Below are 15647 nucleotides of genomic sequence, written 5' to 3'. Positions count from 1 at the left end.
TGAACTAAAGGACAGACTTGGGTTTTTTTTTTGGTGTAGAAGAAAAAAGATATAAAGTGAAAATACTGTCTTTCCCAAAGAAGAACATGCTAACTTTCACATATTTCACACGTCAGTTGTCTCTCATTCCAGACCCATTTCTAGGTCTAGTAGTTAACAATGTTTGCTTTTACAGAAAACTCCGTGTTTTATCTAGTTAATCTTTATATTGATGAACAGCCATTTGGAAGTCAGCACTAGCCAGGGAAACTTACTCACTTAATAGCAGTTGCAGCAAAACTTACTGATTTAAACCTGCTTTCCTGTAATTATTGGACCAATTTTTAAAGTTAGCCTTGTCTCTTAGCTTCAGTTATGAAGCTACTGTCATGAACAAAAGTTTTCTTTCATAGACAATGCCTTTTTTTTCCTGCAGACAGCGGTATACACTTGAAAATCAAAAAAGTATTATAAATGTGAAAAGATTGTCATGACTTATTGCAGGAAATGAAAATTCCCTGACACTTCTTGCCAGTTGCTTTCATAAGAGTTCTGTTTAGAGCCTCAGTTACAGTGAATTTATCTGCAGCACTGTCTCAGATCTCTGCAATTGATCTAAATTTGTTCCTGAACTCTTGGAGTGGAGAGATGCCTACTCTACTAGGCTGACACAAATCTTATTTATAGGTGTAGCTCCATGGAAAAATCATACTTTGTGGCTAAAAAGAGTTGTCAGTATTAAACAGCATAGATGGGTGTAATTCTTTATGGCTGGCTATTGAGATTTAGTAAAATTGTGAATTCTCAGTTTGACTGATTAAATGACCGAGTTGTTAGTGAATGAAATTACAGTATGCAACAGTACATACAAAACCAAGGAGTTCATATTTTTAATTTCTCTAGAATCTGTAACCAATTTTGATTCTTTTCCAGGTGTAGTCACTAAGAGATCAGCAATTAATTTCAGGATATAACTTAAAGAAATCACTAATTGGCTCATTATTTTCTTGTCAGGGTTCTTTTCTAGTACATCTCTTGTCTGTTTCCTTTACATATACTCATTGTACAAAAACGTTGTAAGATATCTTTAATTTCTTTTGAATAAAACACAGGCACAACACTGAGAGATTAAAATCACATGAAATCATGAACTGACTTCTCATTCTTAAAAGAAATCAGCTTGAGGGGTTTAAAGTTCTTCCTTACTTTGCACGTACATTTTTTTAAATGGACATGGCTCTTCTTGCTGAGAAACAGAGTAATGAGGCATAAGGATGCTACTGCCCCTGGCAATCCTCCTGCTTAGAGTTTGAAGTATTAATTATGTGCAGTTTCCCTTAGGACAGACACTCGTTCTCTGAAGTAAAGAAAGAAGTAACATTACACAGCAGTCTTGAAACGGAAAATAACACCAAAAGTTCCTTTGCTACTGTACCTTTGTAAAAAGCTTATTTTTTTTATTCAAAAGTGGAGATTTGCTTCCTGAAAGCAACCTTATGTACACTGAAAATTATTCTGTTCAGCTGTCAACAAAGAAGCTGTAGGAAGAGTTGACAGATGTCCTGCCCATCTGTCACAAAGAGTAACGAAGAAAAGAAAAAAAATTATTTAGTACAATTTTAGATTTTACAAAACATCTAGGCCCTGATGAGAGAACAGGGACCGCTGTAATGTCATGCAATAAATACTTTCTTGGCATATTTTGTTAATGGTTATATTCATTCTATCTCTTGTAAATACACAAGTAGACACTGAAATGAGGACACAAACAGTATCTCCATATGTCAGCACTTCTGTATGCTTTCTAAATGGACTGATTAAAAGACTGCAGTGCATTACTGCAACCAGCTGTCAGCAATCCCCAGCTTAAATAACTTTGGATGTGTCGCACATTTATATTTCCCATCCCTCCAGAAATGTGGTTCTCAGGCAGTTTTAGCTGCCAAGACTCACTCCTTCTAAGTAAGTCTTTACTTTGATTTTTGGTACTTTTTCTAAACAGGAAAATCTATTATGTACATATCTAAGCCACTAAATAACAGAACACTGTTGCCATATCATGGTTCGCTAAACTGCTTGTAACTGACAGAATTCACCTAAAATGGCATTATAGTTAGCCAGCACTGAGAAACATACTCCTGAACTGTACATAGTTTGGAGCACTGATGCAAAGAAACTGGTTAGGATGCGTCTAATACCCAGAGTTTGATTTTATGCTAAGTGAACAGTGGGCAGAGCTGTTGCCTTAACCTATTTCTTAGATGTAATTCACTGGTCCCGTTTAATCCTTTGATAGAGTATCTAACAACCCAGAAAAACAAGTGGTCACTGCTTCAGTTCCCTCTTATGTCTGGAAACAATCACCCACCTCCACAGTATTTCAGTTGGTGAGTTACATGATACAGCCATAGAAGAGTTTTTTGGGTAGACTTTAACACTACACTTCCTGTGAGTTTTAATTACGTATTTTTGTATTTTTTTTCAAGAATGTCCTTCTAAGTTACAAGAGACTGGTGAACTGTGTCTGTGTGATGTGTTCAGACAGGAGCATTTAGAAAGAAAATACCAATCGCATTACACAAAGTATTAAGAAACTCCATTTTGCAATATTGTGCATGATTCTGATCACACTTTTTAAGACAAAAACTAATGTTGGCAAGGCTAACTAGGATGACTGAGACAGGGCACATGTACTGGGTTTAATGTGAATTGAAGAGGAAAGACGATTGTAGATAAGCACCCAAGAGGAAAACATGATACTGAATAAAGGTTACAATATGTATGTATATGAATAACTTTAGACTGTGAAAGAGGTGACAGTTTAATAACTGAAAATAGTTCTAAAAGGAACAGCTAAGACAAAACCAAATTCCCCATTTCCCTGAAAACAAAACCCACTGCCCCATATTATGTGACTGAAGTCCTTCTCCTTTCTACATCCATATGGGATTTGTACATGTTGGTCACAGGTGGCAGCATTACTGGCAGCAATGTTTGAAAGATTACTTGAGCAAAGGAGGAATTACCTGATGCATCAGATACTTCCTGTGAGGCATCTACAAAATGGAAAAGGGAAGAGAATTGTGATGTGTGCTGCAGGAAGCTGTGCTGCAGGACAGAAACCTGTAACTGGCAGGAGCAACAGTTCACATGAGTTTTGAAGTTTTATCAGAGGGTTATGTAAGAGGAAAGCAGCTGTCATAAAATGACTCGTTAAGCAAAACAGAACAAGGAAAAGAAAGCCAAGAGAAGTGCCTTTGGAAAGACAAAAAAACATTGCAGCTGATGCAGGGAATGCAACTGTTGAAATAAACAAATGAGCAGGTTCAAAGAACTGAAAAAGTTACAGATGACAAGAATAAAAAAGTCCTTGAGCACTTTGATCTGAAAGGAGCTAAACCTGCAGCATGCCCCAAGTCTGTCACCTCCAGGGTCCCAGGACACTTGGAACCAAGTATTTGGGACAGCCTTGTGGGTGGGCACTCGCTGCCTCAGGGTCTGCCCAGCTTTGTGTGTACCTGGGACGGCTCACCTGAAAAGGAAGGACAGGCTTTCCACTTCTGACTCCTCAGCTGCTGCTAATGCTGACTGGGCATTTTGCACAGGGGAAAATGGAGTACAAACTTCTGAAACTCAATCAGAATTCAACCACATATGCGGATAAAATGTCCTGAGTATTGAAGTTACATGGCAACTCATCTAAGATTCAAGTTTGGAAAACTGAAGTTAGATCAAAGCTGAGTTTATTTATGACAAATCATTCATTATATTTACAATAATTACAAACTCTTATTACACCTTATTGCCATATTTTTGTTCTTGATACACAGATGATCAAGAACATTAACTTAGGCAGTAACAAAAAAAGATACTAAAATTACAAACTTCATGTTTCACTTCTGTGGCATAGAAAAGGCTATCATCAAAAGAGTAAAGTTACTAACAAACATACAAGGGGATTCCCCTTACACCTTTTTTCCCAGGAACTTATGTCATCTAATGTATAGTAAATACATATATATAAATATATATTTACACATCTCTTGCAAACATACATTTACACAATCACTGAAAATCTGACATCTCTCCCCCAGCAGACAGCTCCCAGACATTTCTCCCAGAACATCTAATAGGAAAAAAAAAACAAGTCTGTAGTCCATGGTTTTAAATTAGTCACCCTATTTCTGAGCCAGCTCTTATCTTCTCCCTACACAGGGCTGCTGGTGTAACAAAACGATATTGCAGTTTGTGACAAACAGCATCTAACCTACCTTCACCACAGGAAAGGTCTACTAGGGATACCCCCTCGTACCTAGTCTGAGTCACTGCTGCTGCTTGAGGAGTCTGTTGACATAACTTCTACATCATCTTCATTCTCTTTATTGTGTCCTGGAGGCTCCAGCATGAAGTCATTACTATGATTAGGAGGTAGCATGTTCATTGACATATCACTCGACTGCCAAGGATACTGAGGAGCGAGCACATCTGGAGAAAAAGCGGCATAATCAAGAAAACTCAGTTTTGTGTATTGAAAAATTCAACAAGACAGCTCAACCAGAACTCAAATTTTAAATTAAAACAAATCTTGAAATCCTTTGAACAGATTAAACTCTCCAGTAACAGCTGGAAAACATCTCATGATGGAGCAACTCTCTAATTGTAAAAGTCTGCTCTGCCAGAGAGTCCCATTTACGTAGGTGGCTCTTGATAGCTCGTATACTCAATACAGAGCTTTTCTTCTTCAAAGCACAGTTTGAACTGATTTAACATTCACACCTACTTGGAATAATGAAAATTATTGTGGTCTGTCAGTATGCAAAAACAGATTAAAATATTAAATTAAAAAAAAATTCAAGCAGACCATAAAATTCAGAGAAAAAGGCTTTATCCAATTATACCTGAAAAGCCTTTATCTGAAGGAGCTCCGAATGGAAGCCAGTGTTTTACACTGTGTGGCCATGCTGCAGTACTAGAACCAGTCTGCCATTAAACCGGGCTGAATGTGTGCGCTAAGGACCCTCAAAGTTCGGAGGCTACCAAGCAGTCCAGCAACTGGTCTGCACACTCACTAAGAACTCAGTAACTGGACATCTCTGCAGGAGTCTCCAAAAGGACTAGATCCTGTAATTAGCATTCTCAAGACATGCCTCCATGCACCAACAGATTCAGCATCCCTACACAAAAGGCTCGGGCAGCTTCAACTGTCGTGTAAATCAATGTTCCCCTCTTACCTTGACAGTCTGGTTACGTGAGGGCTTAACCTGACAGGAGCCCAATAAGACTCAGTTAAGAACTTTACTGGAGGAGTTTAAAATCCCCCATTTTCCAGCTTCTCAAGTAAAATTCCTGAAAATTCCTTTCAGTTCTTACACAGACAGCACTCAAAAGTAAATGGATCAAGTCTGCATCCTCTAAGGCAAAGGAGCCAGCCAGAACGGGCCCTACTGAAACACACACAAATAAATGCTCAACCTCCATTAGGAAGTCACAACCTTAACATTTCCTCTGACCATACTTCAAAAGAACAGAAAAGTTATGTGGGCCAATCCTCAGCATTTCCCTGGTGGGACGCTATGGACAGGTATCAGGGTCCTATTCCCATTCAGCTCACTGACCCATTTTATGCAAGGCCAGAGGTTTACAAAGTGAGATGATCTGGAATTTCAAGTCACTTCCTAAGAGATGACAAGAGGATTAGACAGATGACTGGAAACACAAAATCCAAATTTATTATTTCTCCAATGGAGTCACAAGAGGGTTGGTTTTTTTTTAATAAATTCAGCATGATTTTTGAAAACTAGCCTTCCATTATGCCTGATAGGGGCTTAACAGATATGTAAGAACTGTTCCAGGTCTCCTGTGATGCCAAATGAAAACACTTTCCACCATTCAGTCTAATCATGGTTGATCAATGCTGCCCAGGTACAGAGCAACTGAGCTGCTGATTCAATTACTGTAATTTACTGCTAAATTCAATTTTTGCATGAAGGAATGAATCCCACCAAGTACATGGAAGTGCCCATTTCACAAAGCGATTAAGGGACTAAAGCTTGATTCCTACACTCAATGTAGTATCTTAGCAGTTGTCCCCTGCCATGTCTTTCAAATCCAGAACTTTTAAGCATAGACTCAAAGAAAGGTAGCGAATGGCAATAAACCACCTTTCTTCCAAATACAGCTTTCACAATTCCATGCTTTGTCATCACCACTAAACAAAAGCTGCTCTGAAAGTGCTTCTTTCTAATATGTCTGGAAATCACTTCATTCTTTATTTAAAATACACCAAGGTAACTGAGTTTTGTTTATATTGACTTAGCTGTAGCGTTTATTTCTTTAGCATGAAATAAAAAAAATATGCAATTCTAATTACCTTACTTCACTAGGGCTTCACTGCTAGGGAACAACATTAGCCATAATTTTCATTGCTTTACCTGATTTGCCTTTGCTAAGGGAAATGTATAACTGCTGTGAATCTATAGGCAATAAAGAAAAAAGAAAACAAAACTGAGTTTCACTTACCTGGCAGTCTGCCTGCTGCAAGTGCATCCCCTGGTAAGTGTCCATTGACTCCATTGGTGGATGGGTTGTTCATCTGACCCAAGAGTCCGCTTCTCATTTCCAGATCTGTAGGATATGGCCTACGTGGGTCCCCTTTAAGGAAGAAAAAAGAAAAAGAATGCTTTGAAATATTTAACAATTGTCTTGCAGACATTAGCTTTAGCTTCAGAGCCTAGTTTAATGACCAAAAAACCCCCAAACTTGAGTTGCTTGGATGAGCAATGAGCATCACTCCTGTTTTATTAAAATCCAAGTCTGTCTAAAATTGAAACATGTCACAGTAAAAGTTCTGCTTCTGACTCTGCTGTTTACTAACATTCTCTGAAAGAATACTGTAAGGGGCAAGAGACAACCAAACATAAAAAAGCCTTTAACATACTTGGCTCTGACTTACAATCGAGGTAAACATTCAGGGGAAAAAGTCAAACAAGGGAGAACAGAGGAGGCCAGTGTGTTAATAAAAGTAGACAGTTTCATAACATTTTGGAGACGTATGTGAAGTCCACAGGACTTTGGATATCCATTTTTGTTGAAATATTAGCTGTAATAGCTGAAAACAATATTACTCTAATAAACCCCAGTGGTTATTGCCATATAAAAACATTGTAAGACCAGATATTAATCGTGATTTATTATTAAAAACAAATCTACAGTCATAAACACCATAGTTACCTGGTACCCATGTCAGAGGAGCACAAACAGCATTGCTAGCACTGATCCTGTGTGCGTATTTAATTATTTCTTCAGAGGAAATGGCACCTGGAAGAATGGAAAAAAATGTTGCTGCATTCTCAGGAGATTGCATTATTTAATAATTTCAGAATATTGGCCACCAATATCTAAAAGACAGGGAAGGTGATTCTGCCAAACACTAAGAACTTGGTTGAAATGCAATGACGGTTTAGAAGATTGTCAGACTACACAAAGATGAGCTTTGCAGTGAACTGATTTTACACACACAAGTATAAAACACCTTCAATATCAAAGGTTCTCCAACCTCACCAAAAACATAAACAGTCTCTTAAACAAGCGTACTTGACAAGCGCAAAAAAAATTTCTATAACTCCTGTTTTATTATAGAATTTTCTGTAGCAAAGAAGTTGGGGTTTTTTTACTAATTACAGACTGTACCCCGAGGAGTCCTTCCAAATATGTGCCTGTACCAGATTAATAGAAACTTTATTAAATGCTTTGGTTTTCTAGATGAAAGAGGCATACCAAAATGACAAAAGACCCTATAAAAAACCCAAACAACCTGAAGAAGATGCCTCCTCCCCCCACCCCCTAAAAAAGTTACTTTAGCTTGGTAAGTGCCTTAGAGTGGCAGGAATTGCTACAATTACAATCTAGTATCACCACCTATCCAGTCTTTCAAATACAGTGCAATACACACAAACATTCTCTTCCTTTCCTTCACAAACATCCTGAGGCAATTTGGTACGGCACTTAAGTAATCAGATAAACTATTATCAGTCCAAGAAGACTACTGAGACACTTTCATATTAAAATATGAAAACATTAAAATATGCCACCAAAAAAAAAAATTAAATCCTGCCATTATTCTGAGGAAATGGTGACAGTTTCATAATGAAAAGGAAATTTGCTTACACACAAAGCATCTGAAATCTGTGATAGCGGAATTTAAAAAAAAAAGGCCCAATTTGAGCTCCCTAACAACTTTCTTTAGAATTGCATTTACGTAGTGTGTACAGTCATAGATACTCACCTTTTCGTGCTTTTTCAATTGATTTCAGTTTTTCCTTTGCTTGATAAACAGCTGTTGCCTGGTTGTAAAAAATAAAAACCCACAAAGTAAACCAAACCTTCAATGCATCTTTAATTTATAAACATCTACATAAAGTCGGCTCTGTGAATAAACCCTTCCATTTAATTGCATTTTAAAAGAAAAACTTCCATGAACATTTTCAAAATACACAGAAATAAAGGAGGTTTAGAAGAAAATTAGCATTACAAAAAAACCCCAAGAAACTTAATACCATGATAACTAAACAGTGTTTGGCTACTGAGATAAAACCCAAACCACTAAGCTCTTATGAAGTTTTAAATATTTAAATCTTCTCAAACCAGCACAACACCACTTTGCCCAGAACCACCTTTTCTACAAGAAGATGCTCAAAAGCAAACACATCATTATGAACTTACCAGTATGTGCTCTGCTTCTTTTAGCTGTTTCTGCAGCTGCTGAATATCATTATCCCGCTTTTCTACTACCTTTTCTAAAAGCTGCATTTCATGATGGATTTTTCCCTGATCAACTGCCAACTTCATTAGCTCTTGAAACTCTCCATCTCTCTGAATCAGCAGTTCCAGGATCTATTGAACAACAGTTTTGTATAACTTTTAGTTTGGCTAAAGTAACAACACACCCCCAGTCATGCTAAAAAGAAGAGCAAATGGCATCCATAGGAATATTTTTGTTTGAATGAAAAACGAAACAAAATTTCTTCCTGTTTGCAGAAACAGCCTATGAAGTGCATAAAAAAATGAATAAACAACAGGAGAACCAATAATGCCTTTGTAGCAGGGCCAAAGCCCCATCATGACCATTAGCTTGAATATAGGCAAGGACAAAAGGGAGAAAGTAAGAACAAACAAAAGAATGAAAAAACCCCAGAATTAAAGCATTATGCTTACCCAAAGAAACATAATTCTTTGAAGCATAATTCAAAGTCAGCTTACCTGGCTCTCCTCTCCTGGTTGTGGAAGCTTTTGGTTTCTTGAAATTGCCAAAATTTCAATTAGTTCCCTGAAAGGAGAACTCAGTTTGCAAAATTTTCTAAGGCATTATCACATCAACTCATCCCAAAATTTCCAGAGCACTGGTATCATTACGAAACTATTAGTGGACTTGAGTATATTTTATAGTACAGTGTGGGCAGGGATTTTTCAACCAAGAAAGCACATTTTTTTCTTTGTTATTTGAGCTCATGAAGCCCTCATGTATTTGAACTCAAGAAATGTGCCAAGTTCCCGTTAAACCATAAAAGACATAAGCAGAAGCTTAGAGAAGAAACAGCATAATGAAGTACACTCATACCCTTCTTCTACTACCTTTGCTTGTTGCCAGATAGTCTTCCCTGTTTTACTTCTTGACTTTTCTCCATTTTTTCCCCAATATACTTGTAGTTTAGAGCAATTAAGTCTATACTTTGAAATGCCCACAGAGTCTGCTATGGAACTACTTTTACAACAATATTTCTACAATGGTATATCAGCTGTGCATCAAGCACCCAAAAAAAAAAACCACCCCAAAAACCCTGGTAATATTCTGGTGCTAGGTTAGAAGTGTTTCTCAAACAGACCTCTTGATCACTCTTCCAGATATCCAGATACTCTGCCACTGTTCTGAAAAGCCAGCAAGAATCTCTGGGTACCACGATGCAAAAAGACATTTTCTGTAAATTCAGCAAAGTTATTTGGCTTCTAAGGCTATGAATGGCCGTTCAACCCTATGCACACATAACTGTCTATCTGGAGACACTGTCCTTGGAAGTACTGATTCTCTGCTTGGTCCAGTGTAAGCAGATCCATGGGATGTGTGAGTAATACAGCAGTGGGGCCAGAGATGTCTTAAAAACACCCAGTAAAGGTCTAACCTTGGTCTATGTCTCTTGGTAACTCCTGAACACTACTATGATTTTAAACAATTAGAGAATAAAGAAACTTGTCTCTTGTCCCTAAAGCTTTATTCTACCTGACCAACACTGAGCAGTGGTAAATACAATCCATTTTAAGTGGGTCAGCTACCACCATCAAGGGTGATGTCATGGAGTGGTGTAATTCTACCCTGCGTCAACCAAATAATGCACAGATCGAGATTCAAAACTATAGAAAGGTTACAGATTAGACATGTGGCTTAATTTTTGCCTCTACCACCAAACCAGTATTGTGACTGAGAAAGGCCCAGCCCCAGGTGCTGCAACACTTTGCTGATCAACAGGAAGATTCACTAAATGCTGCTGAGCATTGCCCTGGGTTCACTGCGGTAGAACGCTCGTTCCAGCATCAAAATAAAAAATAGTAATTCAGATATAGAAAAAGTTTGGTTTCATTTTTCCACAAACACATGTTCTCCAGCAATCCTTACGTCACAATAAAATCTGTGACTGAGGATAAAACTTAACCAGACACAAGAAGAGCAACTCACCAATAGCTTATCCTACTCTTGGTGAGAAAGCGACACGGATAGCACAAGTTATTTGCTCTGAAAATGCTTTCCTAAGCTCCTGCTCTCCCTGAGGCGTAGAATATAATTAGGAACTATCTGAACTTCACTGCCACCTGTGCCTCCACGACATGGTTGACAACTTGGATGGGGATTACCGGCCTGGACTGAAGACCGTGGACTAAGTAACTAAGCATTTCTACCACTGTGAAGACGAGCTCTGCAGCCTACTTGGAGTGAATGTAGCACTAATACAGGCAATGACCAGAACAGCTTATGTCACACAACACCATCTACACATTTCTGACTTAAGCATAATTTTCAGTGACTAATAAAATGCCTAAACTCGGCGTGTGAGCGTGCACTTCTCAGGAAACTCAGGTGTCAACCAAATGAGAAAGGCAAGTGGGAGAAAAAGGAAGCGCTCCTTCTCTCCTCAAATGGGAGAAGAAGCACGACCGATGCCTTCCCACCGGGAAGAGCGCCGGGAAGCATTGCGCAGGGCCGGGCCGAACCCCGGCGCAGCACCAACCCCTCTCCCACCGAGCCGGCCTGAGGGCGGCGAGAAATCAAGCAAACCTGCACCCGAGCCGAGCCGGGCCAGCGCTCCCCTGGGGCCGGGCCCCTCCCATCCCAGCCTCAGGGGCTCCCGCTCCGCCCGCACGCACCGCGCCGGGAGCCCTCACCCCGCCCCCCGCGCCCCGCCGCCACCCGGGGCCGGCCGGGGGCCGAGCGCGGTACCTGGCCAAGAGCTCGAGATCCTCCAGCGCCGCCAGGAGCCGCTCCCGGGTGCTGCTCCGCTCCCCGCCTCCCCCGCCCGCCGTCGCCCCGGCCCCGGCTCCGGCCGCCGCCGCCGCCATCGCCATCCGGGCGCGGACCCGCGCGGGAACCGCCCCCGCGCGGCGCGGCGCGCGCGCGGCAGCGCCCCCGGCGGCGGAGGGGCGAGCGGCAGGCGCGGGGCGGCGCGCGCGTGCGCGGGGCAGAGGGGCGGGTCTCTTCATCCCGGCCCGCTCGCGCCCGCGGCCGGGCGGGGCTCGTCCCGGGGGACCGAGGGCGTGAGGGGAAGGAGCGCGCGTCTGCCTCGGTGGGGGCCGGTGCGCGGCTGTCGGCGGCCTGGCTTGGGGTCGGGTCGGTGCGCGAGGGTCTGCGCGTGCTGCTGTTTGAATCACAGAATCGCTGAGGCTGGAAAAGACCTCCGAGAGCATGGAGTCTGAACAGCACCATGTCAGCTAGGCCACTACTAGGCACTGAGGGCCACGTCCAGTCTCCTTAAGCCCCTCCAGGGATGGTGACTCCGCCTCCTCCCTGAGCCGTCTGTTCCAATGTTCAACCATCCTTTCTGTGAAGAAAATCTTCCTGATGCTCAAACCTCGCCCGGTGCAGCTGAAGATTGTGACCTCTCGTCCTCCTATTGGTAGTCGTCGGGGAGAAGAGGTCAGCCCCCGTCTGGCCACAACCATTCCAACTGGAATGCATTTGTGGAGTCTCCAGGTCTCCACAAAGAGCCTCTAGATGACGCTGGTGTATGCTAAAGATACAGAAAACAGGCTGCAGGTGTAGTGTGTGCAGCTGAATTACATCTTCGGGGGTTTAACTCAATTTCTGAGAGTCTTGGTGTCCAAAACTCCATAAGGTGCCTTTGATTAGATGGAGGATGAAATCACAGAAAGGGTCAGGTTGGGACCGCACAGGATCATCTGGTCAACATTCCTACTCAAGCAGGGTTGTCCTAGAGTACACTGCACAGGATTGCATCCAGAGGGTTCTTGATATCTCTAGTGAGGGAGACTCCATAACCTCTCTAGGCAGTCTCCCTAGCACACAGTCACCCACACAGTGAAGAGGTTCTTCCTCATGTTCAGGTGGAGCTTCCTGCGCATCAGTTTTTGCCCATTGCCTCTTATCCTATTGCCTGATGCCACTGAGAAGCGCCAGGCTCTCTTCTCTGACACCTTCCCTTTAGGCATTTATAAATGGTGTTTTACTGACAGCTGAAGGAGGTTAAGTGCCTGATACTGAAAGCATAACAAAAACCTGAGCTTTAAATCAGACCAAGACCAGGGCTTTACCTGGGCCGGCTGTCCTATATGTGACCAGCGGCAGTACTGACCTCCTGACTGCCCGCACAGACCTGTGTGTCCATGAAGGCTGAGGGCAGCTTGGGGTCCATCACGGACCTCTACACACAATGTTTGAGCCAGGCAACAGGTGCAAATCATGCCCCTAACCCTGCCAACAGTTGAGTTATAATTTAAAAGTATAATTAATGTTGGAGTCCAGGGCATTCCTTTGGTTGCCCTGGAAGGCCAGAGACCTGGGCAGAGGGGTCTGGGACCTGGACAGGGGCGTCTAGGACCCTGGCACAGAGCCGAGGAAGACACTGGCTTTGATCCCAGTCCATGGGAAAGGCTTCCAACATTGCAAGATGAATTACAGGCCACAAGAGGGTGAAAGATAGTAGTTTAGCTTATCACAGGGTGAAAAATCATAGTTTTAGGTTCTTTAGTGTGCAAGTGGATGGGAGCAAGATGGAGGATTTGGAGTGTTGTCTCTTGCTTCTTCTTTCCTCTTCATTCCTTCCATTTTCTGCAGTGACAGCAGCACAAAGTAATTTATGGAGATTGGGTCAGAGTAGAGATGACTTGTTTAGTATAGGTAGTAGGTATTGGCAAATAACTATAAATAAAGAGTACGTAACAATTAGTATAAGAGGCAGGGACATCCCAGTGCGGGAGGAGTCGTCAGATACCCGAGCAGCTGCACAGACCTTTGTTGGGCACAGAAAGAATTGTAAGATAAGAAATAATAAACAAAGTGTGCAACCTTGAAAAATCAGAACCTGAAGACTCTGTCTCTTTCTTGCTCAGGGTTTTTCAGAAGGCAAAGGACTCTAAAACCACCTGAATCTCAGGAGAAAAACCTGAGAAATTAAAATGTGCTGTGGAGTTTTTTAATGCTGCTCTATATGGGCTGGTGAAACGGGCCTCTCCTGGGTGGAGTCACATTGAAACCAGTGGAATTTTGTATATTCATTAAAGTTTCAGTAATGCTGAAAGACCCTGAGAGGCCAGGGTGGAGAGAAGATGAGGGAGTACAGAGAGCTGATCTGGGGTCAGGATTTATTAACCAGGGCAAGCACCGCCACAGAACAGCAGGAAGCCCCAGCCCCCGTGTCCTGCTGTCAGCAGGCAGCTGCCAGTAAACAGCAATTTTCTTCTCCCCTGATTAGAGAAAGACCTACATGAACAATAACATCTCTGGCTGCTCTGGTATTTACTCTGATTGTCTGTTACCTTCTGCAATAAGTATGTTCCTGAGAAATTTGCATTTATTTAAAGAAGGAAAAAAAAGGCCAGAAACTCATTAGTCAGTAATTCTTTGAACTGTGATTTAAATAGGCAATGCAACATTCTGAGATTTGTGATAAAGCAATGAGATTTGGCAACTCTGAGAAAAAAGCTTTGCCAACAGGAGTTATTTAAAATTCCTTTGCAATGCCCAAACAACCCTCAACATTCTGATTGTAAATAGTTTGGGAATTCTGTTTAAACTGCATAGCAGATAAAATCTCATCAAATAGTTCTGCCTTTTAAATAGCTTTTGCTTGCTTTTTTTTCCCCCTCCTCTATTTCCTTGCTTTTGTTCAGGGAAAGATGTAATCAACAATGGTGTATGGTTGTGCATCCAATTCACTGATTTGTTAGTATCTGTATGGGTGCATAAATAGAAAGAAATAGCAACCTCAAAAACAAAACAGTCCTCCCACTAAATCATTTTCTTCCTCATTCTCATTTTGACATCTGAATTATTTAGACTTGAAGTACTTCTGCTATATTTCAGGGCAATAATGCTGGTTTCACTTGAGCTGAAAGCTTGCAGCATTAATAGGGCACCCGGATTTTGCAGGTGTGAATATTGGTTTTTGGAGATTTCTGTAGCCCGATCTTTCATCCTCCTTGTGCCCAGGAGCTTGTTCCCTCCCTTCCTCTTGACAGCAGTACTACTCTCACCCAACCAGGCCAATACCACCCATCTTTCACTGGAGCAGCCACCCTTCTCTCCCTACACCTCAAATTTCTGTCCCTCTTCCAGGCAACATGGACAACTGTCTGCTTTCTACTGCCCAGTCCTTTCCTTCTCCTCGCCCTGGTGTTGTAGCCATGGCTGGGGAGTGCAGTGGAATAGGCAGAGACTTAATTGTGCTCGTGCCTCTGTGTGGGAGGACAGGGTGAGACCAGAGGTATCATGGAATGCCAGCCTGTGCCAAGACACAGAAAGTCATTCAGACCATGTCAGAGGGGTCATCTCCTTCAGGACAAAGGGAAAGGCTGGGTGAAATGGGCTCATGCCCCAAACTTGTCCCATGGGCTGATTACTTTAAGACTGAATGAATAATTTGCTGAATAGACTTCTGAAATTTTGCCTATAAAAACAACAGAGCCTCTGTTCCCCCAGTGTTGGTTCCTCTGTTACCTCAGTTCTTCTGTGCTTTTCGCCTTCTTTTCCCTGGGGTAAACTTTTTTCATAGTTGTGTTGGTTTTGAGCCAAACCTGCTTCTTTAAAGATCATGCCCTTCCTGAATAACTAAGCATTGTTCCCAATTTTTTCCAGTAGTCTGAGAACATTTTAGTTTGTGTGGCCATACATGGACCTTTGCACAGTGAGTTTATTAGACATTTCAGAGCTCTTTCATTTTGGATTGTCTATTCAATGGCATACTGAATGTGTTGTTGAGAACCTGCTAGCACAAGCAAAAATAGCTGATTTTATCTTGTTCAGTTGAGTCTTGTCTCTTCCAGAATGGTCCTTGAAGTGATGAACTGCAGGGCAAACCGATTCCTCCTAGACAGGTCTAGGAACAGCTGATGTGATCTGATAATTCACTAATGCCAAGAAGCTGAGATGTTGCTAACTTCTCATGTCC

General features: G+C 41.8%; 1 protein-coding gene across 2 annotated transcripts; it reads right to left on the bottom strand.

Moving 5' to 3' along the window:
- Nucleotides 1-2967: 2967 nt before the first annotated feature.
- MED4 (mediator complex subunit 4) lies at nt 2968-11583 on the bottom strand. 2 transcript variants are annotated; one of them, XM_040056405.2, is made up of 8 exons: nt 11465-11583; nt 9238-9304; nt 8701-8871; nt 8264-8321; nt 7210-7296; nt 6499-6630; nt 4292-4464; nt 2968-3678 (listed from the first exon to the last, which is right to left on the bottom strand). In XM_040056405.2, the coding sequence occupies exons 1-7, from the start codon at nt 11581-11583 to the stop codon at nt 4292-4294; spliced, it is 807 nt and encodes a 268-aa protein (XP_039912339.1). In that variant the 3' UTR covers nt 2968-3678. The 2 variants fall into 2 exon arrangements, with proteins under 2 accessions (XP_039912339.1, XP_039912340.1); XM_040056406.2 differs by lacking the exons at nt 2968-3678; nt 11465-11583 and adding an exon at nt 9861-9932 and having other exon boundaries at nt 3726-4464.
- Nucleotides 11584-15647: the final 4064 nt, after the last annotated feature.

The sequence above is a fragment of the Hirundo rustica genome, chromosome 2, assembly GCF_015227805.2.
Source record: "Hirundo rustica isolate bHirRus1 chromosome 2, bHirRus1.pri.v3, whole genome shotgun sequence".
NCBI classification, from domain to species: domain Eukaryota; kingdom Metazoa; phylum Chordata; class Aves; order Passeriformes; family Hirundinidae; genus Hirundo; species Hirundo rustica.
This window is presented reverse-complemented; position numbering and strand designations above follow the sequence as displayed.